The sequence below is a fragment of the Leguminivora glycinivorella genome, chromosome 12 (assembly GCF_023078275.1).
Source record: "Leguminivora glycinivorella isolate SPB_JAAS2020 chromosome 12, LegGlyc_1.1, whole genome shotgun sequence".
Taxonomy (NCBI): Eukaryota; Metazoa; Arthropoda; class Insecta; order Lepidoptera; family Tortricidae; genus Leguminivora; species Leguminivora glycinivorella.
The window spans coordinates 12,738,885-12,766,268 of record NC_062982.1 but is presented as its reverse complement, the minus strand read 5'-3'; the positions used below and the strand labels follow the sequence as shown (position 1 = coordinate 12,766,268).

Here is a 27,384-nt window from a genome sequence, read left to right as displayed (position 1 = left end):
TTGAAATGTCTTAATATGGGTTTTAGATATTAATACGCTTAGGCCCACTTGCACCAACCATTTAACTCAGGGTTCGTGGGCCGTCAACTGTCAAATTCCATATAAAATGGTGGGTTAACCCTTTTCGTTGGTGCAAGTGGCCCTTAGTAAGGCTTTGATGACTTTCATTATAATATTAGGTATGACGTAGGTACTTCTAAGTCTTTTAAAGTATATTCCGTCTACTCGTAACAAAGGTGATCCATAACACTCCATTCTAGCTTAACCCTTCGTAATCTATTGTAGTGACAAACAATAGACTAGCGAAAATACTCGTCAACAACTATTACGTGTTACTCACGTGGTGGCCAGCACGCTCCAGTCTCTGTTTTGATTGAACTGAAACAACCTAACCTCCATATCTACAGTATTATTTGAACACCTTGTATATAACTCCCAAAATCTCTGCTAATTTGAGCTATATGATATCTGAATTTCAGTTCAATTTTGCTCGGTTTGTTAAGCTCGGATAAGAGTTTTCGTAAATCATTTTTCATATGTGCTTAGTAGGCTCTTACGGCTTTTAAGCTCATAATGGCGCGCCTATTATTTTGGAACAACGACAAGATTTTTAAGTTTTCTAACTTAGGAGACCTTACACGTTCTGAACACGTTGCTTTGGTTTGATGGAAATAGGTACATTCGGGGACAAAAATATCTACATGTGCGATGAGAAGGTTTGAAATTTAAGGTAGGTATAGTTAATTTTGGTAATAATGTTACTACCCTGAAGTTTGGACGTAGGTAAGAGTGGACTGTGGAGTGCACGATGTTTGAAAAACTAATTGTTCAACAAATATATCATAAAACTGCAATAGGTATTTTTTTACAATGGGAAAAAGTTGTTGTTTAATCACACGTGCCAATATTGATACCCGAGCAAGCGAAAGATTCCAATATTGACCCGCGAGCGTAGTGGTTCGATAAATGGAATCTTGAGCGTTGCGAGGACTACAAATACTACAATCGATTACGATTACAGGACAACCAAACTTTGCCACCGAGTGAAACACCATTTTTTTCACCACACCAACACGATTTTTAGGGTTCCGAAGTCAACTAGGAACCCTTATAGTTTCGCCATGTCTGTCTGTCCGTGCGTCCGCGGATAATCTCAGTAACCGTTAGCACTAGAAAGCTGAAATTTGGTACCAATATGTATATCAATCACGCCAACAAAGTGCAAAAATAAAAAATGGAAAAAAATGTTTTATTAGGGTACCCCCTCCCCCCCCCCTACATGTAAAGTGGGGGCTGATATTTTTTTTCATTCCAACCCCAACTTGTGATATATTGTTGGATAGGTATTTAAAAATAAATAAGGGTTTACTGAGATCGTTTTTTGATAATATTAATATTTTCGGAAATAATCGCTCTTAAAGGAAAAAAAAGTGCGTCCCCCCCCCTCTAACTTTTGAACCATATGTTTAAAAAATATGAAAAAAATCACAAAAGTAGAACTTTATAAAGACTTTCTAGGAAAATTGTTTTGAACTTGATAGGTTCAGTAGTTTTTGAGAAAAATACGGAAAACTACGGAACCCTACACTTAGCGTGGCTCGACACGCTCTTGGCCGGGTTTTTTTTTAAATTATAAACTGGCCAGTGATTGAGCCTAGTCGCACCTGATAGAAAGTGACGACAAGGTCGAAGTTTGAAATACATACTAACTTGAAACCATCAAATTAACTAAAATCCATCAATTAAGTAAGTATTACTTCCTTACCTATAAGCAATAAGTAAATGATGATTTTGATTCAGAAATATTTAATAAATGTAAGTACATATGTAAAATCTAACAACTAGCTTCAGACGTCCGGTTAAAATTTGTATGAAATACTTTTCACATCTTGTGGATAAAATGCAATTTTACCTACTAGGTATCCGTTTTCGAATATTCAAGGTCACTTTTAACATATGAGTATTGAGTAGGTAGGTACCTAGGTACCTACACAATTTCAAAAAAAACAGCCAAGTGCGAGTCGGACTCGCCCACCGAGGGTTCCGCACAAACTTTCAATAGTTGAATAATCAAATGTTAATCATATAACTCTAAAGACTTGATCATGATTTGATACGTGTTTTGTCTTCCGTTACTGCGATGGTTACTCATGAAATAAAACTATGGAAACGGATTATATCGCGTATAATGAATTTACAATTCATCCCGACTTTTCGCAGTTTGTTTTGTCCATTTTGTGTAGATTAATTAATTAATTAATTGTTTTTTAACATAGTAATTGTAGTTTTTTTGAAAATTGTATATTTATTAACACACTGGCTTTATTAACAGTGCAATAAAAATCGATCTCTCAGGGAGGCGCTCTTAGCCTCAGCCAACCTAAACCCATATGACGTTGGCGCCTTTATACACATTTTGAGTAAACCAACATCAGACACAACGAAAATGGTGTATACCTGTAGGTTGGCCACAGAGGTTGGCGGACGCTATTCTTAATGTAATTTGAGGTTTGAGGCCATGAAAAGCAGACTGACAGGGCCGATATATGTAACTTTTATAAAGGTCCTTTACAAATAAATAAAAAAAAAACAGTGTGTGAACTTGCCTTAAAAATCTATATTATTTATGACTTTATGACCATGGTTCATTAATATCCATACTAATATTATAAATGGGAAAGTGTGTGTGCGGTGTGCCTGTTTGTTTGTCCGTCTTTCACGGCAAAACGGAGCGACGAATTGACGTGATTTTTTAAGTGGAGACATCTGAAGGTATGGGGAGTGATATAGGCTACTTTTGGTCTCTTTCTAACCCCCCCACTTCCCTAAAATGGGCACTGGATGTTTGCATGGAACATTCCGTAATTTTCGAATTTATGCGAGCGAAGCCGTGGGCAAAAGCTAGTTTCTTATATCATATATGTGGGTAGCTTTTGCACATTGTAATTTTTCCTCAGTCACCCTTGGCACTAAAAAAAAAGAATAGAATAGAATGGCGGCATTTTTGAAAAATGTAGTTAGGGCTCACCGGCCAATAGGGAACTTGACTGTACTTCAAATAAAATATTTTATATCATGCGCGAAATGAAACATCAGATAAATATAAGAAAAATACGGATAGAAGTTATTTTTAATTCAATTTATATTTAATGAAATGAAATATTTGAAATGAACTGAAATATTTATTTAACATAACGATTTACAGACAATAGGGAACTTGACTGTAGTTAAAATAAAATATTTTATACCATGCACGAAATAAAGCATCAGATAATTATAAAAAAAAATATGGACAGAAGTTATTTTTAAATCGAATTTCTATTTAATAAGTCAGGTATAGAAATATATAAAGTAGCTGAGTTGACCGTGACGTCACTCAATTCAATTTCATATTAGCAAGTCGTTCAAATTCGTTTTAACAGTTCTTAAAAAGAAGCTGATTTGACTAGGAGGCAAGTAGCCTATTATTTCAATGGTCCCACACAAGGCGAAGCCTGTCCCGTGGAAACCAAGCAATTACTGATTTGAATCACAGACAAGCCATAAAACTTAAAAATTCATTGAAATTGTAGGGCCGAAGCATAGAGAAGTAATTAGGTCCATGGGCCGAAGGTTTAATTCTCATAGGAAATTCGAATTTCGCTCCATTTTTAGTGCCAAGATTTGGTAATCGCACCAACATCGGCAACATCATCCACCAAGTGAGAACTTGGTGAGAACGAGAAAGAGTATTTTTTAATAAGTTTCAAGCGTTTCAAGCAAGGCTGTGATAGGCGCGGTGCAGTAGTCGTGTGTCAGGTACTTTATTAGGCCCCGCGCACACGGAGGCAACAGTTGCTCGGCGACTTTCGTATTTGTATGAAAAGTTGCGTCGCCTCGTGTGCGCACCTTCATACTAGCCCATAGACCGAGCGACGGAGACAAAACAGTTTTGTCTCCCGTCTGTGGGGGCCCAAATAATTTTGTTTGCTGCTCAATAATGCCAAATACTATGTAAACTCTACGAGTTAATACGTGCAGCTTGGTGCCAAAGTTGGCAACATGCACACTAGCGCTCCTAGCGGCATGAGTTGATCGAAATAGTTTAGTTTCATACAGTATAAAATTAAAATAAGTCACATATTCTTATTTTTTTGTTTTATTCCGTCTAAAAATGTTAAAGTAGATCAAGTAATAGCATTTTCTATTTTAATTTACTAAAATAAAAGTCTGAACAACTACTTTGATCAACTCGTACCGCTAGATGGCGCTAGTAAAATTGTTGCCGTTCCAATGTATGGGAAACGTCAGAAGCTGCACGTATTAACTTAATGCCAACATGGTGTCAAAAAAAATGGCTGGTTTTCATTGAGAACATTGAGACCTCAGTTGAAGCCTGTGCGAGTGTTATCTGTGGGCAAACTTTTTTTTAAGGTGTATATACACCTACAATGAGGATGTAAATTTGAGGAAATTAATGTATAATAAATGTTAAACATTTATAATTAAGTAAATGAATCGAAAATATTTCAAACCATTCGCTTGGTTTTGTATAAATCAGTTATAATTGAAATATCGTCTGCTCGTTCTATCATAGTGAACGTGTATGCGCGTCGTTACGGATTCTTTTCACTGTTCAATTAAAAGAAAAATGCCGCTGCCAATAAGAAACGTAATGATAAAGGTATTTTCGTATTTAATTGTTGCTGTTAAATAGTTTTAATAACTGTTTTATAAATAGTGAGTGCGGTTCTATAGTTTTATTTAGCATCCATCGTTGAACTGTGAAGATAAGGACTCAAAGCAATACCTTGTGTTTTAGGTTGGTTTCCTGCGTTGACAGTGGAATTCGCGTATTATCGTAAATAACTCTCATTATAAAATGTTCGAAATGGTAAGTGGATTTGATATTTTACCTAATTTACTCCTTTTACTTGGTAAATATCGTTAATCATTTGTACTAAATTTAAATGTTGTAATTACAGAACGCCGCAGAGCCTATGCAGGTAGATGTTCCGCTGGAAGACAATGAAAACAATGAATCAGAGTGCTATGTTGTTGAAAATCCCACCTTAGACCTCGAAACATACGCTTCAGCTTACACAGGTTTTGCAAAATTGTACAGATTAATGTTTGTAGCAGATCATTGTCCCTCACTGAGATTAGAAGCTCTCAAAATGGCAATATCCTACGTCATGACAACATATAATGTAAGTCTTTATCAGTCTTTACACAAGAAGCTAGCAGACGCAATAGCTAGTGCAGGCCTGCCAGACATAGCTGTGCAAATGGGCTCTCAGGACATCCCAGTTCTAGATACCATATGGGTTGAATCAAAGACTAAAAAGGCGGCGATAAAACTGGAGAAATTAGACACCGATCTTAAAAACTATAAAACAAATTCTATTAAAGAAAGCATTCGAAGAGGGCATGATGACCTGGGGGACCATTATTTGGATTGTGGAGATTTGACAAGTGCACTGAAGTGCTATTCCCGAGCCAGGGACTACTGCACAAGTGGAAAACACATTATTATGATGTGTCTCAATGTAGTTAAGGTGTCTGTATACTTGCAGAATTGGGCTCATGTTCTTAATTATGTATCAAAGGCTGAGAGCACACCTGACTTCAGTGAAGTACCTGGTAAAGATACAAACCAAACCATTCTGACTCGTTTAAAATGTGCTGCTGGACTTGCAGAATTGGCTACGAAAAAGTACAAGTCTGCTGCAAAGCACTTTCTAGCGGCCAGCATTGACCATTGTGACTATCCAGAGCTACTTAGTAGCAACAATGTTGCCATCTACGGAGGACTATGTGCTCTGGCTACATTTGACCGCTCTGAGCTTCAGAAGCAAGTCATAGTTAGCAGTTCTTTTAAATTATTTTTAGAGCTAGAACCGCAGTTACGTGACATAATATTTAAATTTTATGAATCCAAGTACGCTTCATGCTTAAGGTTACTTGATGAGATAAGGGATAATCTGTTGTTAGATATGTATTTAGCACCACATTTGAATTCATTGTACATGCAAATACGCAACCGAGCTCTGATCCAGTACTTCAGTCCATATTTGTCAGCTGACATGCACTTGATGGCCGCCGCCTTCAACCGCACCGTGACTGCGCTCGAAGATGAACTGATGCAGCTTATCCTCGATGGCCAGATTCAAGCTCGCATAGATTCCCACAACAAAATTTTGTATGCAAAGGATGTTGATCAGAGGAGCACAACTTTTGAGAGAAGTCTCACCATGGGTAAAGAATATCAAAGAAGAACTTCTATGTTAATCCTCCGTGCTGCAATGCTCAAGAATCAAATACATGTGAAGGTAATTCATTATCATACAATCTTTGAAATCTTAGGATGATTTGTAACCAATTTTCCACTTAATGTCCAACACAAATACTTTGGACTTCTATGGCCTACTACATATTCTAGAAATCCGATTTTCTTGTAATCATTATTTTATCCATACTAATATTGTAAATGGGAAAGTGTGTGTGTCTGTTTGTTTGTCCGTCTTTCACGGCAAAACGGAGCGACGAATTTACGTCATTTTTTAAGCGGAGATAGTTGAAGGGATGGAGAGTGACCTAGGCTACTTTTTGTCTCTTTCTAACGCGAGCGAAGCCGCGGGCAAAAGCTAGTTAATTGTATAACTTAATAAGTATTTTTATCTAATTTTATACTTCTCTACAATTCTCATTCAAATACTTAAAACTGAACATAACACCAATGAAACTGTTCATAATTCTTGAATTATGACTGTCCTCTTCACAATTCAATAAAATTGACACAGGTTACATCACTGGTTATCAATTGCACCTTGTGAAGAGACTAAGTTAGTAGCGTAGAATTGATTACAGAGAGATTGAGTAAAGAATTAGAGATACTCCTATTTAAACTATCTTCATGACCGCAGGTAAACAATATACATACATACTGATAATAAAATATACATACAATCACGTTTGTATCCCATGAAGGGGTAGACAGAGCACATGAAACTACTCAAGTTTCAGTGCCACCTTTGGCAAATAAGGGGTTGAAAGAAAACGAAACTGTGACATTGCAGTGACAGGTTGCCAGCCTCTCGCCTACGCCACAATTTAACCCATATCCCACAGTCGCCTTCTACGACACCCACGGGAAGAAAGGGGGTGGTGAAATTCTTAACCCGTCACCACACAGGCGGAAAAAAAAATATAAATATATATATATATATATATATATAAAATATGATAAAGATAAAAGACATTTATTTGTGATATTCACAACACGTACATACATGGTACAAGCAACAAGAAACAGAGAACAGCATTAAGTGTGCATCACGAAATGGACCCAACTCAGCACATTGTTAGCTAAGAGCCAGCACTGGTCTTCCGTGAGGCCTATTTGGTGATGCCATGACAGATAACACGCACAACAAATATATAAATAATAAATAAATATTATAGGACATTCTTACACAGATTGACTGAGGCCCACGGTAAGCTCAAGAACGATATATAAATATATATAATACTCAGACAACGATATATATAATATATAAATACTTATATACATAGAAAACATCCATGACTCAGGAAAAAATATATGTGCTCATCACACAAACGCCCTTACCGGGATTCGAACCCGGGACCGCGGCGCAGCAGGCAGGGTCACTACCGTCTGCGCCAGACCGGTCGTCGAGATATATAAATCATTTAATAACTAAAAATATTTTATTTTCAGAACATTTGCCGTGAGACAGGACCTCAAAGCGGAGAAGCACCAGGCTCCAGTACCAGCTTGACTCACCGCACGGTTGACACTGTGCCCTTGTCATGAACTTACTCGTAAGATGATAGTTTTGAAAGCTTTCACATGACAATCGCAATTACACATTACACTCTCATAAAGTGCAAAATGAAAGATCAGAAGATAAGTGCAGAATTCGCTTTGAGGATTATATAGATATAATTCTAAGTATAATCAGTCAGGACAAGCTATTAAAGTTGTCACATTTGACTAATAAAGAAATTCATACCCCCTTATTCATAAACATTCCTTAAAGTTATCAAACCGATAAAGTTGTTTGTCTCTATCACACCAATAAGTCCGAAAGGGACAAACGAACGGCTTGATAACTTTAGTGAATGTTTATGAACAAGGGGGATAGTAAATATTATATGGTTTAGAAGCACTCACACCACATAAGACTGAAATTTAGCCCACGGTTGCACATGCAATACAAGCAGCGTAGAACGCATGCGATCACGGAATGTACAAAAATTGACTACAACACAATGATATCAGTTTTTCCTATGCGCTTACAACACCATTATATCATTTTTCCTATGTTCCGTTGATCGCAAATAACAGCCGCGACCTTTAGAGAGCATCGTTTGAATCTGTTACCCTGTATGTTCAGTCTCTGTACCAACATTATAATGTGGCAGCAGAAGTGCTTCTAAACCTCTACAATATTTCCAGGTACGCGTACTTGCCCCTTCTGATCTTGAGTTTGTAACTGTATTGTCATGTGAAACCTAATTTGTTTGAAAAAAAACACCTTTTGTATACTAAAATACCTGCTTATGTTTTTTTTTGTTTATTGAGATGAAGTAGGCTCTGTGGTTAAAGCAATAATGCCACCGCAAATTGCTATATGTAAGTAAAACGTTTTATCGGCGATCACAAAACCTAACGGCTGGTGCATTTCTCAACATTGTTTATACTGAATAATTCTATGTAACCACAAAATATTATGTCTACGTAATTTTTAATATAATTAAAAAGTAATTTATCGGGTTTTTATTGATGTCCATTGCCTGAAGAAAAACAGAACTTGCTGATAAAAATAACCCTTCAAAAAGGATTATTCTATTTCAAACATCTTTAAAATAACAGAATTATCAAATATTAATTTAAAAAAAAATTGTAATGAAATTTTGGACTTACATTATTTTCCGTGCACTCAAACGAGTAGTATACTGCAAAAACTTTCACTTTCGTTACTCATTTTACAATGACTTTCGAACTTGGTATCAGGATCAATATAAAAATTTCTATTTGAGAGTAAGGAGTACTTAGATAACATAATGACCTCAAGAGATAATGCTGTGTGCCTGTGACCGTGAACTGACCTTTCTTGAACTTTAATACAAAGATGTAAGGGTATGGCATGTTGTTAGTAGGTACAGTCAGCATCAAAAGTAGCTGATCAAACAACACGTATTTACTTGTCTATATGTTGCTATATGCAACACAAAAACAACAAAAAGACTAAAAGGCCTACTTGAACGTAAATAAATTTACTTTTTGGAAAGTTTTCTGCAATGACAGAAATTGGATGTTGGAATAAAATTGTGGCTGATAACACGTATAAGATACCTACTGCTGCTCCAAAATTAACAAGTGGCTGTTAGCTGTGTACTTGCACAGAATATATGTATAATAGTACAAGTACAGAAGGCTCACTCCTTGATGTTCACAAAATGCCTCCATTCTAAATTCTTACCTACAAACGGACCGCACGCGAGCAGCAACATTGAATTTTATTGCGCCGCGCGAAGGTCGTCACCACTGAATGGGCCGCGAACTCGCGGCCGCCGGCATGTGCTTGTAGCGCGGCGATAGAATCGCGGAGTGAGCCGCCCCTGGTACTTGCTTCCTAAGTGAGTAGGTAAAGAAAACAGGAACATGTGTTGAACAATATATTTATATAGATACTATTTACAGGTACTTTAATATAGCTATGACTTTTCCAAACCGATAGTTATATTACTTTAGTTATCGTTTTCATTGCAAGTTGTAGGATGTAAGCATGTGGGACAGCTGCCTGAAGCTACTCCAAATACCGGAGGGCGCCCGCCAGAAGAGGCAACCAACCACTGGGAAAAAGGAAATAATTATAAGACAATTATACCTTACAATAAAAACGTTTAGTAAAACGTCTCACGTTGTCTCTTACCATAGAAACGAGATTTGCTGGTATCTTTATATGAATAAACTGACAATGCGATGTAGCAATCAAAAAGTGGGCCATTTTACTAAACACACTCACAAATTGTCCGTTTAGTGCATGGGTTTAAAACAAAACCGACGACCGGCCTGGCCTAGTGGGTAGTGGTTGCCTGCTAAGCCGCGGTCCCGGGTTCGAATCCTGGTAATGGCATTTATTTGTGTGATGAGCACAGGTATTTGTTCCTGAGTCATGGATGTCTTCTATGTATTTGTATATTATATGTATATATCGTTGTCTGAGTTACCCACATCATAAGCCTTGAGCTTACCGTGGGACTAGTCAATCTGTGTAATAATGTTTTCATCATCATCCTCCTTGCGTTATCCCGGCATTTGCCACGGCTCATGGGAGCCTGGGGTCCGCTTTGACAACTAATCCCAAGATTTGGCGTATGCACTAGTTTTTACGAAAGCGACTGCCATCTGACCTTCCAACCCGAAGGGTAAACTAGACCTTATTGGAATTAGTCCGGTCTCCTTACGATGTTTTCTTTCACCGAAAAGCGACTGGCAAATATCAAATGACATTTCGCACATAAATTCCAAAAAACTCAACTCGGTGCAAGCCGGGGTTCGAACCCGCGACCTCCGGAGCGAAAGTCGCACGTACTTACCGCTAGGCTACCAGAGCTGTGTAATAAATAATGTTTTATATAGCACACTCAATGAAGCCTATCTCGCGGGAAATAATTCGTGTATAGGCGAATTTTGGCATAGTTGTAGGGAATGGTGTTCTAATCCACATACTCAAAGTACTGATGGGTAGGGGAGGAGCTAACGGGTGGAGGGGGTGTAAAGGTCCCTTTTTTTAGTTTTTCGCGAATAACTCTTAAACTGTGGCACATAGCAAAAAATGTTCTGAAACACAAGTAATCTTCATAAAATTCTCTACAAAAAAGTCTTATACACTTTTTATCTGGGACCAATCGTTCATGAGATATGGAAGGGAAAAGATGGACAATAAAGGAATAAACTCATTTGTTTATGAACAATACGTTTATTCTTATAGAGACGCGGTAGCGTGTCAAGCCAGGTTCAAGTAACAAAAGTAGCAAGCAGCACCGTGTGTAATATTACACGAACCGTTTGGAGCCACATTTGACCCCCTTCTAACTCAAAAACTATTTCACATAAACGTGTTATAATGCAACGTAAAAAGAAACCAACGCGCGTAGTAAAAGTATGAGCTATAAGCGCTCCTCAATAAGCCCGGTACTAGCAGCCCGCCTTAGTGCGTTTTCACATTATCCGATCCGATATCGGATGTCGGAAGGATTTCAAAGGCAAAAATCCAAGACGGCGCCTTAAATGTACGGGATATCGGTCCTACTTCCGATATCGGATCGGATAATGTGAAAACGCACTTACCCCGCGCGCGCGCGCAGCCCTTTATAAGCCACCGCGCGGCCGGCGCTCGCTCATCCCAGTCGTCCTCAAAACGTCGACGTAAGACCGCCCCACAAGGATGGGGCGCGACCAGATACAGCCCTCACAGCGCCCAGCGCGGAAGGGGCTACTCACACCCCAGCAGGGGTGTTGAACGACATTACAGCAGCGCTCGCTCAGTTTGTCTCGCGCAGCGATCCGATCACATTGTAGCTGACTTGACGAGCAAAGCATCACGACCGCCCGGTATTGCTTTGATGGGATAAATTCATAAATAAAATTCCTAACTATCTTCCGTCTCTACTTCGATGGGAGCTCCGTTAGTGCATGCTCCCGAGCATACACCACAGACACTGGAGCAGGCAATTCCTGCTTTTCGGCAGCCGCATCGCACCCCACACCCAGTCTTGCATCGGCAAAATATAGTTTTGAGAATGGAGTCAGGTGCCACTGGGTCGTTGGTTGTCACTGGCTTTAATATGCCATCGCCTCTTCTAGTTCATCCCCATTCAGTAGGTGGTAAATAAATTGTACGTTAAATACAAAATATTTGTACGCCTGCTTGAATATTGAATGCACGTGCTAAACTTACCTCTATTTTAGAAAAATTTTACTTATTGAATCCGAAAAAAAGGCTAAACTTGGGCGGTCTTACGTCGACGTTTTGAGGACGACTGGGATGAGCGAGCGTCGGCCGCGCGGTGGCTTATAAAGGGCTGCGCGCGCGCGCGGGTTAAGTGCGTTTTCACATTATCCGATCCGATATCGGAAGTAGGACCGATATCCCGTACATTTAAGGCGCCGTCTTGGATTTTTGCCTTTGAAATCCTTCCGACATCCGATATCGGATCGGATAATGTGAAAACGCACTAAGGCGGGCTGCTAGTACCGGGCTTATTGAGGAGCGCTTATAGCTCATACTTTTACTACGCGCGTTGGTTTCTTTTTACGTTGCATTATAACACGTTTATGTGAAATAGTTTTTGAGTTAGAAGGGGGTCAAATGTGGCTCCAAACGGTTCGTGTAATATTACACACGGTGCTGCTTGCTACTTTTGTTACTTGAACCTGGCTTGACACGCTACCGCGTCTCTATAAGAATAAACGTATTGTTCATAAACAAATGAGTTTATTCCTTTATTGTCCATCTTTTCCCTTCCATATCTCATGAACGATTGGTCCCAGATAAAAAGTGTATAAGACTTTTTTGTAGAGAATTTTATGAAGATTACTTGTGTTTCAGAACATTTTTTGCTATGTGCCACAGTTTAAGAGTTATTCGCGAAAAACTAAAAAAAGGGACCTTTACACCCCCTCCACCCGTTAGCTCCTCCCCTACCCATCAGTACTTTGAGTATGTGGATTAGAACACCATTCCCTACAACTATGCCAAAATTCGCCTATACACGAATTATTTCCGCCGACGGACAGTTAAATGTCTTCGTTAGGCGTGCTATTTCACGGCAAAATGGAGCGACGAATTAACGTGATTTTTTAAGTGGAGATAGTTGAAGGGATGGAAGGTGACATAGGCTATATTTTGTCTCTTTCTAACGCGAGCGAATCCGCGGGCAAAAGCTAGTGTGTTTATACTGCTGTGTTGAATATGGAACCTTATTTTTTTAACTCCATTGTGGTTCGAATTTCTAAGAGCAATGTTTCAAACTTGGTTTGCGTTAGGCCCTCCTCAATCTGGAAATGGTACTGTCCAGCAAAGTTTTGCATAATATACCCTATTAGAATAGCAATATTAATATTTCAGCCATGTATTCAAAATAACATTTACGGTTAACTTTCACATATGACAGTGACAATAATTTGTGAAATGTTGGTTTGTAAAGATATTTGTGAACTCAATGGCTCTATGTTTGTTCTTACCAAACATAGATGTAATATTTTCCACAATATCCTTGTCATGATCCCAGTTAAGCAGGCCAGCTTGTAACTTGTCATGCCAGTGCTCCGAGTGACCCAGCAGGTGAATGTTTGCAGCACAGCCTTTAGAAGTCACTTCAACATGGAGCCAAGTCCTATCATCTGCCAAATATGAGATAGTACATATAGTAGATGAATAACAACACAATCAAAAGAAATAAGTTATGTTACAGTCAGGTAAGAGTAATTATGAAAGTCAGTCAGGTAATAGTATTTTTCTCAAACATGCAATGAAATATTGTCTTTACATTCCTTAAAATGGGCTGGGAAGTATCGCTTTTTGGGCGCAACAACTCGAGAGGACTGTAAAGGGATTTCATATTATTTTTTAGGCCTAGGCCTGCAAAGTAACTTTTTTTTTTATAAAATATTGTCCTTTAGAGCATTTTTTTTTATTTCATTGTATGTTTGAGAAAAGCACTATACATGCCTCGGCGTGAAAACGGATTCCCGGCCTCGTATCCCTATCCGGTATATACCCGCTTGGCCGGAAATCCTCATTTTCCCGGCCTCTGATGTAATGTACTATTGTTTTTATCTCAAATAAACAATTTTTTAAATTTCATTGATAAGATATGTCAAACCCAATGGCCTACCACTCCAAGAGGCGTTTAGTAACAATAAACATATTTATCCTGCAAGCTATTAAAGTAGACAGATATAGAAACAACAAAAATAAATTTACTAGTCTGTGAAAATTAATTAATATTTTCTTACAAAACAAAAAAAAAAAAATATTTCAAAAATTTTACTGTATGAACAAAAAATCATTCACCTAACAATATTCTTCTAAAATCATCTCTAAATGATGGCTTTGCAGGTTCCATAACAGTGCACATTCGGTCAATGCGCTCCAATTCATAAAAATAACCGGATAGCCCATTTATGTGCTCCTCAAAAGCTTTCACAATGTCTTTAATACTTTTATATTCTATATCTTGGAGTTCCGAATGTGGTATAGATGCATCGATTACACACAACTTTTTTGGACCTTCATAACGTATGAAAACTGTATGGTCTCTAAAAGCTGATTCATCAGTTATAACACATTTTAGCTCCCTCAATGTGGTCCCGAAAGTTAAAAGCACGTCGGTGTGTCTGGTTACAGTCTTTATTTCTTCTATGAACTCGGTATCTAAGAGATCTGCAGTAATTGTATCTGATGTTTGTAAATTTTTGTACAACACAGTGTGCAATTGACTCACTAATGCTGTTATACTATCATATTTTTCAGAGTGAAATATATTGTCAATAACTAGCTTATTTTCCATCTTAATAATAATGTTATGTTCTATTTTAATTACAAACACGCAAACAAAATCAAGCAAATACAAAAGCGCGGTATTTTTTTTGTAAGTGATTTGACATATGTCAATGTCAACCTAGAACTACAACGGTACGTTCCAAAACTATAAAACTTATAAAAAACTTGTATACTCTGGTCACAGAATTATAATTAAACTATTATTATAATAATTAATTGTAGGTCGATGACTCTGGTACACCCACTTTAGCAGAATAAGGCAATAAAATTAAAAAAATGTAAACTTAAAAGGCTTGACTTGGCACGAAAAATGGTTATTTGTTTTACAAGGCCAATATTGATACCCGAGCAAGCGAAATATTCCAATATTGAACCGCGAGCGTAGCGAATGGTTCAAATAGTCGAATCTTGAGCGTTGCGAGGGTTTCACACTATTAGGCACGAAGGATTTAAACAAACTTTGCCACCGAGTAAAACGCAAAATTGTTCACCTTAATACAGCTTGAAACTTGATACCCAAAGCTGATGGGTGGCAGAATTGACATGATTTTGAATAATAAATGTGATGAAAAATTTTTGTTTCACTCGGAGGCAAATTTTGTTTAACCTACATGTCTATGCCTAGAAACCCTCGCAACGCTCAAGATTCCACATTCTGAACCACTCGTTAGGGTTCAATATTGGAATATTTGCGGTTAAATTAAAACAACAACTTTGCCACCTTGTAAAACAAATAACTGTTACAGTGCTTAAAAGTGGCCCTTTAGTGGGTACTTAACTTACTGTAAATGTTGTTAAGTATGATCTTCATATCGTCACTACTTTGAAAAAATCTCGTATCTCACGCTGCTCCTCAAAACGCAGTAAGTCTATATGCATTCCATACATACTTACTACAATTTTCTTTTCATTAACAGACGAAGATAAAAGTTTTTTTAAAAGTAGTGACGATATACAGGGTGGAAAAATCGAATGCCACATGGATGGCAACTACCTTAAATATTGTAAATAGCACATTTTGTGTAAGGGAGACCTTCCTTTGTTTTTAAAAATAATAAATTCTGCATTTAAGGATTTATGAAAAATCGCTTGCCTCAGTCGGGACTCGAACTGGTCAAATGTGACAAAAAATAACATGCCAAATTTTCATGGCCTTCCGTTATTCTGATTGTATTTGCTATTTAGAGAAAAATGAACCTTATCAGTAACCCTTTCAATCTGCATCATAAAATACGGCACGTTATTTTTTGTCACATTTGACCGGTTCGAGTCCCGACTGAGGCAAGCGATTTTTCATAAATCCTTAAATGCAGAATTTATTGTTTTTAAAAACAAAGGAAAGTCTCATTACACAAAATGTGCTATTTACAATATTTAAGGTAGTTGCCATCCATGTGGCATTCGATTTTTCCACCCTGTATAATTATAGATGTCTGCTAATCAACGCGCTTAAGTTCCTAAATTTAAAAAGTACCTGATGCTATCGTATTTTAAAGTAGCTAAGTATATTAAATAGTAGGTTACCTATCTACTTGGAAAATTTAACAACAAATATGCTCGAAAGGTTGAAAATAAAATAACCCAAATTTCTCAAAAATGTATTGATTTCTCACATCAATGAAATAAGTTACAAAAGTACGGTTTGAGCATTTAAACTTAACCGAGAGATGGTTAATGTCTAAAAAAGGCAAGACTACTGACTAAGCGCGTGGTATGATTGAAATTGTGACCTTGGGTAATTTTTACGTCCTGCCATAGGTTTCTCTGTGATGAGAAAACGTATATTTCCTAAGCCCAATTTTATTGATATCGCCACATTTTGTTATGGTGTTTGTAGTTCAAAACGGTTAATATCGAAGACAATCAAAAACGATCGCAAATGCGAGTAATATGTTAATAGACACAAACTTCTATTATGTTGAGGGGTGATTTAGGAATAGTCCCCAGTCAGAATTCAATTCAAAATTACGTTTATTGAACGGCATCAACGGCAACACTAGTGTAAGGGCCGGAGTGGACGCTATTAGGTGCGGAGCGTTTGGCGGGGCGTGCGAGCGTGCATACAATCTATGCAGAGCGTCGACTCAGGATACTTGCATAAGCTTCAATGGGCTAGTTTCCTATACTTAAAATAAAATATTTTAAGCAGTGCACGAAATAAAGCACCGCCTAATTAGAAGAAAAATATGGACAGTATTTATGTTGTTTTTTTTTTAATACTACGTCGGTGGCAAACAAGTATACGGCCCGCCTGATGTAAAGCGGTCACCGTAACCTATGGACGCCTGCAACTCAAACAGTGTCACATGCGCGTTGCCACCCCATTAGAAACTTGTACATTCCCTTTTGCTGTGTTAAGTACACAGTAAAAAGGAGTGTACAAGTTCTAAGGAGGGTTAAACATAATTTATATTTAATTTAATAAGTCAAGGAAAAAGAGATAAAGTAAATGAATTGACCGTGACGTCACTCCTCAGTATTTCATAGTAATTCCATATTAGCAAATCGTTTTGACAGTTCATAAAAAGAAGCTGATTTGACTAGTAGGAAACTAGCCTATTGTTTGACATGCACGCCGCATGCCCCGTCCCGCTGCACGCCCAATATGAGCGTGCACTCAGCACGGGAAGCATGGTCGCGCGATAGACGATAACATATCAGGCCGTCCCTATCGCACGTACAAATAGTGCAACACAACATCTGCATACATCTGATAAAAAGTCAACACAATTACATCTGATACAACAAATACATCTGATAAAAAGTCAACACAATTACATTTACAATAATTTTTAAGAAAAAAAAACCGTCGCCTTTCGGGTTCTGGTGAAAGCTACTTGCGAATGTTGGATTATGTAGAAATGTGTAAGTATTTTTTTAAACTGCTTTTAATGCTTTAATTATTAGATGGCAACACAAATGAATATACGTATAACGTTAAGGTTTGAGGAGTTTCCTCAATTCCTCATGAATCCTATTATATTATAAGAAATCGAAGCTTGACAAACTTTGACTTCAAAACTTATGCTTAACAAACATAACTAAATAAATGTCACTGTTCTGAACTTAAATGCATGCTTTTCTTACAAAAATACCAAAGTCACTATGAGTGTGCCGTTCAGGTTTGAGGAGTTTGGTTCTGGCCATCATCAGCAGTTCCACTGCACCAAATGTCACTGTTCTGGACGAAAGTGCATGCTGTTCTTATAAAAATACCACAGTCACTATAAGCGTGCCGTTCAGATTTGAGGAGTTCGGTTCTGACCATCATCAGAAATTCCACTGCACCAAATGTCACTGTTCTGGACGAAAGTGCATGCTGTTCTTATAAAAATGGCAAAGTCACTATAAGCGTGCCGTTCAGATTTGAGGAGTTTGGTTCTGGCCATCATCAGCAGTTCCACTGCACCAAATGTCACTGTTCTGGATGAAAGTGCATGCTGTTCTTATAAAAATACCAAAGTCACTATAAGCGTGCCGTTCAGATTTGAGGAGTTCGGTTCTGACCATCATCAGAAATTCCACTGCACCAAATGTCACTGTTCTGGACGAAAGTGCATGCTGTTCGTATAAAAATACCAAAGTCACTATAAGCGTGCCGTTCAGATTTGAAGAGTTCCGTTCTGGCCATCATCAGCAGTTCCACTGCACCAAATGTCACTGTTCCGTACCTAAATGCATGCTGTTCCTTTAAAAACACAAAAATAACCATATGTATGCCTTTCAGATTTGAGGAGTTCCCTCGATTTCTCCAGGATCCCATCATCAGAACTGGGTTCTGAGAAAAATGGGACCAATCTGTATGCATATACATTCAATCAAAAAAAAAATTTCAAAATCGGTCCAGTAACGACGGAGATATCGAGGAACAAACATAAAAAATAAAAAAAATAAAAAAAATAAAAACATACAGACGACTTGATAACCGTCCTTCTTGAGATATGAGGCGACGGTTAATAAATATAAATGCCGGCATGCCACATGGGCAATTATTTTATCATACAAGAGACTCCAAATTTCATGTCGTTAAAACACTTAATTAAAAAATAATACAATAAATGTTACAAAATAGTTGACATCTTAGTTTAGTTAGCTGTGCATCTACATCACATTAAAATTTCATTCTCTTAAGAGTAAATAAAAAGTCAAACCTAATTTTATTATCTGTCAAGTCAAAACTGATGTTGAGGAAACATCAGAGTCAATTTGAACCAATTTCATCTACTTAATGTTGGTTTAAAATGTTACTAGTTTACAACAGATATGATCACATAAAGTTGTACTTTACAAGTCAGATAGAATTATTTATGAAATTTCAGATGTCATTAAAATATTAGAAATCTAGGTCTGTCCGTCACTCAACATTTCGGTCGCGTGCGATGAAAACACCCTCATGCTAACTGTGCGAAAGGGACATAAAATGCAGTCTCATGCATCTTGACAGCTTTGCTGAAAGATACATTCAGTTGTCGACACTAACTTCCGGTTTCACAAGTTTCGTTTCGACTTTAACCATATCGTTGCCTTTGTGCATTTCAATCTGGACGATGGAGAATACTTCTATGACCTGTTTGATCCGCGGGGCGTCTGGCGATGCGTCTTTATCGTTGTTCCATAGGATTTCCATTCGGGATAGTTTGGCGCCAGCGTCGTTTTTCACGCACTTGAAGTCGCCAGGGAAGTCCTGTGTAAAAGAAAAATCCATGTAATTATGCACTCACCAATTTTGTATAACGCCGTGCCTTGCGTCGCTGTCGCGTCTTATTGCATCGTCTACTTCCATATCGGTAAGGTTTGATTTTGTATGCGTCGCATCGCCATCCCGCGACCATCGCGCGACCGTCGCCCACGCAAGCCACAGCGTAAGTAATTTAAGTGTAATTGAAGGATTTTAGGAGTATTTTGGTAATTCCGAGAATAAACTAGGCACGTCATTTTATTATGGAATGGAATTATAGCTTTGTTTTACTCTATAAATGTTGTTTTGTAGGTTTCAGTCCCCTATTAGATTTCTCATTGTCAGTTTGTCTAAATATATAATTTAGGCAAATTTCTGTAATCTCAACATCCTGTATGATTCTTATTAGAATGATTTCTATTCAAAATTATTTTAATAAGATAAGGTGCATTAGGGTAATTTCGAAAGTCGTATAAAAACCACCATTATTTCCATGATATCAAGATTCCCCTTTCGAAATTACCCGAGCATTTCTGTGATTCGGAATCACCCTAATGCACCTTATAACATGGTGTTATGTTTAACTCTTTTTGTAACATATCGTCACTACTTTTAAAAAATCTCGTATCTCACGCTGTCCCTCAAAGTTAAAACGCAGTAAGTCTATATGCATTCCATACATACTTACTACAATTTTATTTTCATTGACAGACGAAGATACAAGTTTTTTCAAAAGTACTGACGATATTGAGACATAACACTGATTTAAACTTTCACGATTATTTATTACACATAACTATTTTTTCTACTCCTGTGTTGTTATTCGTCATTTACCGTGTCGTGCATAGATCGTTAAAACCCTACATAAAAGATGCCCGCCCCCGCCCGGCGCCCCGCGCACCCACGCATACGATATAGCTCTTAAAGCATTGTTAGGTAGCCGTTAAGGGATATAGCGGGCCGCGGGGCGCCGGCCGGGGGCGGGCGGCGGCGCGGGGGAGTGCGAGCGACAGGGTGAGGCAGGAACAGAGGGAAGGCCGACAAGGCAAAATACAGGAAACAGTGTGAATTTCACGAAAGTTGTTCAAGAAAACTATTAAAAACTAAGTGCATGGTCGTAGAAAAAGTATTGCATGCAACGGTGTTTAACTGAGTCAAAAAATACTCGAGGCGTCTTAATAACAATTTTCGGCTTCGCCTCAAATTGTTACCCACGCCACTCGTCTTTTTTGACCTCCTTTAAACGCCTGTTGCATAAAATACTATTAAAAACCGGGACTTAATCGCGTATAACTACATATTAAACTGACCTCCAACGTTTCAAGGACGGCGTTGTCCCAGTGGTCTCGGAGAAGACTCAACGTGGTCTTCTCCGAGACCACGGGGACAACGCCGTCCTTGAAACGTTGGAGGTCAGTTTAATAATTATGTAGTTATACGCGATTAAGTCCCGGTTTTTAAAAATAGTTATGATATTGAGACATAATTAAACATTATTTTACTGAGTTTTATTATTAGTTATACTTACAGGATTGAAATAGACTCTCCTATTAAGCCCCATAGCAACAATGATGATATCAATGTACTTCTCCCGGACCTCCACAACAACCCCCTCTGTAACCATGGGCGAGTGCATCTCAATGTATTTGAGCGTGTACAGTTCAGTGGACATCTCTCCCGCCTTCTTGGCATTGTACTTCTGTTTGTTGCACTGCGCTGCTATCATGCGGACTTTGTCTACCTCCCATTCTGGAGAGCCACTGTTTTTGAGACTGGCTGTTAATAGTCTGAAATGGAAAATTTTGAGGTCAAGTTTGAAGAACACGTTTATTTAACAATACTTAGTAAATGGCAATTGTGATTGCTTAATTGTTTGTAATCATTAGATTTATTACACTCATTAAGCTAATTTGACTTTTAGTTAATTATTTACGCCTAAATTGTCCACAATAATCTCTGCAGACAAACATAAACAATTTATACATGTGTATAAATAATACACTGATAAAACAATCTTTGCTGATTAATTTCTAACGGTCAATAAAATGATAAGTATAATCATATACTGCCAATCAGGAATCGGCATTTATCGAAATGAATAATAAATAAATATTGTGGGACACCTTACACAGATCAACCTAGCCCCAAACTAAGCAAAGCTCTATGGGTGCTAGGCGACAATATACATTACATACTTAATGTAGATAAATACATATATACATAGAAAACATCCATGACTCAGGAACAAATATCTCTGTTCATCATACAAATAAATGCCCTTACTGGGATTCGAACCCGGCACCGTGGCTTAGCAGGCAGGGTCACTACCAAACATTATGGTATTGTATTGAGGGACTAAAAACATAATTATAATATAGATATTTTTAATTTAATTACCTATGCACCATGATGTCCGCATATCGCCGAATAGGGCTAGTAAAGTGTGTATACAAAGGTACATTTAGAGCATAGTGGTGAAAATCATCATCATCAACCCCATCAGCGCAAAAGTACTTTGCTCTCGCCATAGGCTTGGCGCAAAGCATGCTCAGCACCATAGCTCTGCCTCTGTCTTCATTATCCAGACCTACATACGGCAAGATAGATTGCTGTAGACTCCCTGCTGACTCAATTTGCAAATCGATTCCCATCGGCTTCAACGCTTTAGCTAACTGTTTCATCATGAATCCACTTGGGGGAGGATGACACCTTAAAAATGCTAGCTGTGGATGATCCTTGTATATTCTCTCCGCAACTGTCATGTTTGCAAGTAACATGAACTCTTCAATTAGCTGATGACTCTCTTTGGATTCATAAATCCAATACGATTTTGGCAACCCATTAAATGGGTGTAAATGAAAAGCAACCTTGGGTTGATCAATACGTAGAGCACCATTCTCGAAACGCCCACGCCTAAATTTGGCACCAATTTTTCCTAATATTTTAATTGTATCTCTTATATCTTTATACTGGAAGCCATTATATATCTCAGGAAAATCAGATTCATCCTCATTACCTTCAAGTATAGCTTGAGCATGTTCATAAGCTAATTGACTACAGGAATGAATTACAGTTTTAGCAAATCTATGACTCAGAACTTCAGCATTGTCAGTTATTTCCCAGAAGACTGAAAAAGCTAGTTTGTCAACACCTGGAAACAGGGAGCAAAGCATGCATAGCTCATCTGGAAGCATGTGATAAGCTTTTTCTACTAAATAAATAGTTGTAGCTTTTTCTCCTACTTTCTCATCCAGCTCTGTACCTTCAGTCAAAAAGTGAGACACATCAGATATGTGTACACCAATTTCATAATTCCCATTGTTAAGTTTTCTACAAGACACAGCATCATCAATGTCACAGCAATTTGATGGATCTATGCTGAAAATGCAGAGTTTTCGGCAGTCCTCTCTCAACTTGATTTCATCTTCTGGTATAACATAATCTAGTCTTGGATACAAGTGGCTATATTTCTGCCCAAATGGAGTCACATCCAAGTCATTTTGTGCTAAGATAGCTGTAGTTTCGGTCACCATGTCCCCGGATTGGCCTATGTTTTTTAAAATCTTCCCATTAGCAAATCTTGAATCAAACCAGTCCATTATCTTAGCTAAGAACAAAGTATTCTCATAGGCCTTAGCATCTTTATAAAAATTATCTGGCCAACATGTGAACGGAATATTCAGTCGTGGTATTCTGTGATCACGAGGCACAAATAAGGCTTTTTGTCTATTTTTATCAGGCATCAGTTTTAATACTCCAATACATGTCCGGTTGTGCACTTTTTCTTTTAAATACACTACTCTTCCTCTCTTCTGTTTTTTGTCTGGTTTGGGTGCTTCAGTATTATTTTTGGCATCCTCATCATCATCATTTACATCCTCAAAACTTGTCTGAGTATCATTGCCATCTTTTTCAGCATTTTTGCTGATGTCATCCACAGGTACATCTCCAGATTCATTAATTGTATTAATAACATCATTTTTTTTGTTGTCTGTGTCTGTATCATCACTGCTGCTCTCTGTGATAATTTCTACAACCACAACATCACCTTCCAAAGCCCTGTTTCTATCTTTGATCCCCTCTATAAGAATATCTTGCTCATCTCTATCCTTACTAGATACATAGGCATGTGTGAACTGTTTGGGATTGATCCTCACAACTCCTTCGATCAATTGTTTGTTCTTAAGGCCTAGTTCCACTTCACTAAGAGGCATGTACAGTCCAAACCTTTTATCATTGTTTTGGTTGTTTTCTTTGCTTTTTGTTCTACTCCTGCGTTTGTTATCTGACTTTGGTGTGTGTCTGGAATTGGAGTTTGGAGTGACATTTCCAATGCTTTGTCTTTGTAGCTGCTGCTGTTGGTATTGTTGGTAACTATCAACTGAATATGATTTATTGAGCAAAGGGTGTTGCATGACATTTTGCAAGTATCTGGGAGTACTAGGATCTATCTGCCTCATGTCAGGTTGGTGAGCATTGAGAGTAGGTAGCTGAGCCAGAGGAGAGCCAGGAACGCTTGCAGCGTTATGAGGTTGTTGTTGGTACATGTACTGAAAGTGAGGGTGATAACTTAAATTCTCCAGGTAGTGTGATGGGCTGGCTTGATACATAGGGGCGATGTGTCTAGAAAACAGTTCTTGGACCGAAGCATTACTTGGTGGCGCTGTCTGCGATTGCTGTGGTGTAACATTTTGTTGTGCAATTTGCAGCTTTTTCAGCCTTTCTTTCTTTTTTCTCGCATTCTTTTTCTTTGTAGTTTTTGGCGTAGTGTTTTCTGTTACCTTATCAGCAACTTGACTTAATATTTTCAGAACTTCTTCGTTATTTTGGCCTGCATTTGTAAACAATGGCTCGGAAGAAGTAGTAGGTGCATTTTCCCCCTGAATCGGCTTAACGGTTGATTGTTGCAATGCTAAGTCTTTTGTGAGATTGCAGAGCTCTTGAATGTTTTCACTTTGAGTAACTCCTGCGCCAAGTTGCTGAGTGGCAGAAGATGCAGTACCACACGATGAAGATGCTCGAGGAGTATTAATTTCTGGCTGGAGACCTGCTGAATGATCACTACTTGCCATGACGATGTTAGGTTCAGTACTGCTTATTCACAAATAAAAAGGAAACTGTTAATTTTGGGACAATATTACCAAAAAAACTGCACGACACGTAGGTAGTAGGTATTTCTGGTCGCTACCTTTCAGACTGAACTGTCATGTCATTGAACTCATTGACACAAATGAAATGACAGATAAGGAAGAACGTGCACAGAGTAGAAACTATATAAATCTATGAATACATGGAGTCCTACGAAAATAAAATACCTAATTTGGTAAGTGGCTCATAAATGCATTTTTCAAATAAACACAGTTTTTTACACCATAATGAAGGTCCAGCACAAAGAGTAGTATGTCCAGCACGACCCTAATATCACCTCGTTTATCGTTCTGAAACCATGTAGTATAGGGGAATGTTTAGCGTAAATTCTATTTTCTTACTACGAAAGTCATAAAGATATGATGTTATATTATTTGACTATTTAAAATTATTGACTATTGTTTATTTGTTTAAAGTTAATATACAAAAAAGAGAGTTTGAAATCAAAATGAGTGTTAACATTATTTTAAATTCTAAATGTACTCTAAATAAAATTCAATAACGATTGTCAATGTCAGTTGGACGTCAAACAAAACTCAAAATTGGTTAAATTGGCGAGGCAGAGGCAAAAAGAACAGGTGGATTTTAATTCAGATTTCTTGTATTATTTTGTTATAATCAGAATACTTATGCCGTTGAAGTTGTCATCGTAATTACCGTATTCTTCTAAATGAAAATATCACTAATCAGAACAGCGAAGTAGAAAATGAAACTTATAACCCACAACATGTTAACGTCGAAGTGCTTGAAAGGTGTTACAACCGGCTATCCACTCGCTATAAGCGCTACAGATATTAAGATTACAGAAGTTGATTTTAATCCAGAGTTCGTGTCGCGTGTATTACCAAAATTGGATTGGCAAGTGTTATGGAACGCAGCTGATAGTATAGGGCACAGTGAAGGATTACCAAAAACACTAGAAAATACAGAAGGAGACCAAGAATTTTTAAAGAAAGCTCATCGAGTCTTACTAGAGGTTGAAGTGGAAGAAGGTCACCTTACTTGTCCAGAATCAGGCAGACAATTCCCAATCACAAAAGGTATCCCTAATATGCTGTTGACAGAAGCTGAAGTACAATAAATTATATTAATATTACAGTGTGTTTCTTTATCCCACCTTTGTTGAAGTGGAATGAATAGATTTTACAACTGTCCCTTGAATCCCGGTAAGGCCATATTGTTGACTCACACCATAAGCCTTCTTGAGCTTATCATGGGACTCAGTCAAACATTGTATGAATGGCCTGTAATAATGAATATAGTGATTTTTAAATCAGGACTTAATCATCTATCCAAAGAGTATTGAATCACTATGTTTTAAAGTGTCGGCACACTCAAACAAGCCCCAAACTGACTCATGCAAGCATTTGGGATGTCATGTTACTGCACAGAGAACCTCCTATAGAGTGGCAATCTTGTATATTTTGTTCGCGATACGAGTCACCAGTGTTTGGGGTGCGAGGAGCGGGCGGGGAATGTGTTAAGCACGCTGTGATTGGCCGTTTCAAGGACGGCGGGCAGTCGCGCCAGATGAAAAGGGACAGAACACAGACCAACCCCTATAGACATCTATTACAAGACGACTCGCGGTCGCCAGCCTTCCTAGTATTTGCACTGATATAAGCGCGGGCGCTCGCCGTGCCCGATCAGTATCGACCAAGTAACAGACCCGAAAGCAGCGCGTGTTTTTCGCACAAAAAAATTGGAAAAGGGTATTTTGATGCCTTAAAGATGTCCACCTGTAGTGTGAAATGGTGTGGAAAGGTAACAAGAAGCTCAAATTTAAAAACAGACGGCATTACATTCCACAAATAAGTCATATTTATAATTTATTCAGAGCCGGCATAGGTCAACTTACATTGGCCACTTACGCGTCAGTAGAGGGACAGTCATACTTCTGTCCCTTTTCATCTGGCGCGACTGCCCGCCGTCCTTGAAACGGCCAATCACAGCGCGCTTAACACATTCCCCGCCCGCTCCTCGCACCCCAAACACTGGTGACTCGTATCGCGAACCAAATATACAAGACTGCCACTCTATAGGAGGTTCTCTGTGGGACAGAAGTATGACTGTCCCTCTACTGACGCGTAAGTGGCCAATGTAAGTTGACCTATGCCGGCTCTGAATAAATTATAAATATGACTTATTTGTGGAATGTAATGCCGTCTGTTTTTAAATTTGAGCTTCTTGTTACCTTTCCACACCATTTCACACTACAGGTGGATCTTTAAGGCATCAAAATACCCTTTTCCAATTTTTTTGTGCGAAAAACACGCGCTGCTTTCGGGTCTGTTACTTGGTCGATACTGATCGGGCACGGCAAGCGCCCGCGCTTATATCAGTGCAAATACTAGGAAGGCTGGCGACCGCGAGTCGTCTTGTAATGGATGTCTATAGGGGTTGGTCTGTGTGTTACTGCTACCAACACAATTGTCGCGAATTTACGCGATTCCTGATAAAAGGTTAGTGAGAACTTTATTTACGTCTTTTTGATGTTGGTAACATTTATGAGATAGTTTTTGGCGGGAGAGAGAAAAAGAGGGTACCTTCTGTTAACAGTGAGAAAGGAACGCGTGGCGAGAGGTTTTTACGAGACGATTAAGAAGGGGACTGGTGGCGAAAGAGGCCGAGACAGCAGAGTGCTCCCGTTTAACTAGAAGATTTCCCTGGTGAGTGCTTATGCTTAATTATAACGAGAGAAATACGTTGAGAGGTTAAGTAAGAGTAAGATTAAATATGGTGGAACGGGAAGGTCTATTGGGGAAGGTGGCAGGACCTCCAGGGACCTGCGGGTCCCACACAGAATAAGGTGAGAGTAGAGAAACTGGGATGACAGTTGGTCGGATCACTTGAAAGAGAAACCTACCACCGAGGGTGGCTCTTGGTCCGAACGATGGTGTCATACCTGGCTCTCACGGATTGTTGTAAGAGTAAATAAGCAATGAACCTTTCAACGTACGTCTCAGAACTTTATATCAA

At 38.4% G+C, this 27,384-nt stretch overlaps 4 protein-coding genes across 5 annotated transcripts; 2 read left to right on the top strand and 2 right to left on the bottom strand.

Annotated features, from left to right (window-relative positions):
• The first annotated feature begins 4,540 nt into the window (after positions 1-4,540).
• LOC125232059 (COP9 signalosome complex subunit 1) lies at positions 4,541-8,770 on the top strand. Of its 2 annotated transcripts, none has more exons than XM_048137673.1 (4): positions 4,541-4,663; positions 4,802-4,873; positions 4,965-6,311; positions 7,721-8,770. In XM_048137673.1, exons 2-4 carry the CDS (start codon positions 4,862-4,864, stop codon positions 7,814-7,816), a joined length of 1,455 nt encoding a protein of 484 aa, XP_047993630.1. In that variant the 5' UTR covers positions 4,541-4,663; positions 4,802-4,861; the 3' UTR covers positions 7,817-8,770. The 2 variants fall into 2 exon arrangements, with proteins under 2 accessions (XP_047993630.1, XP_047993631.1); XM_048137674.1 differs by having other exon boundaries at positions 4,650-4,719.
• A 900-nt stretch (positions 8,771-9,670) lies between these two features.
• On the bottom strand, positions 9,671-14,709 carry LOC125232086. Its single transcript, XM_048137701.1, has 3 exons — positions 14,091-14,709; positions 13,259-13,417; positions 9,671-9,861 (listed from the first exon to the last, which is right to left on the bottom strand). The coding sequence occupies exons 1-3, from the start codon at positions 14,584-14,586 to the stop codon at positions 9,770-9,772; spliced, it is 747 nt and encodes a 248-aa protein (XP_047993658.1). The 5' UTR covers positions 14,587-14,709; the 3' UTR covers positions 9,671-9,769.
• Positions 14,710-18,462: 3,753 nt separating this feature from the next.
• On the bottom strand, positions 18,463-24,806 carry LOC125231874 (DIS3-like exonuclease 2). Its single transcript, XM_048137465.1, has 3 exons — positions 21,655-24,806; positions 20,786-21,044; positions 18,463-19,263 (listed from the first exon to the last, which is right to left on the bottom strand). Exons 1-3 carry the CDS (start codon positions 24,327-24,329, stop codon positions 19,042-19,044), a joined length of 3,156 nt encoding a protein of 1,051 aa, XP_047993422.1. The 5' UTR covers positions 24,330-24,806; the 3' UTR covers positions 18,463-19,041.
• Positions 24,807-24,954: 148 nt separating this feature from the next.
• Positions 24,955-25,501, top strand: LOC125231875 (multifunctional methyltransferase subunit TRM112-like protein). Its single transcript, XM_048137466.1, has one exon. It carries the CDS (start codon positions 25,112-25,114, stop codon positions 25,484-25,486), a length of 375 nt encoding a protein of 124 aa, XP_047993423.1. The 5' UTR covers positions 24,955-25,111; the 3' UTR covers positions 25,487-25,501.
• Positions 25,502-27,384: the final 1,883 nt, after the last annotated feature.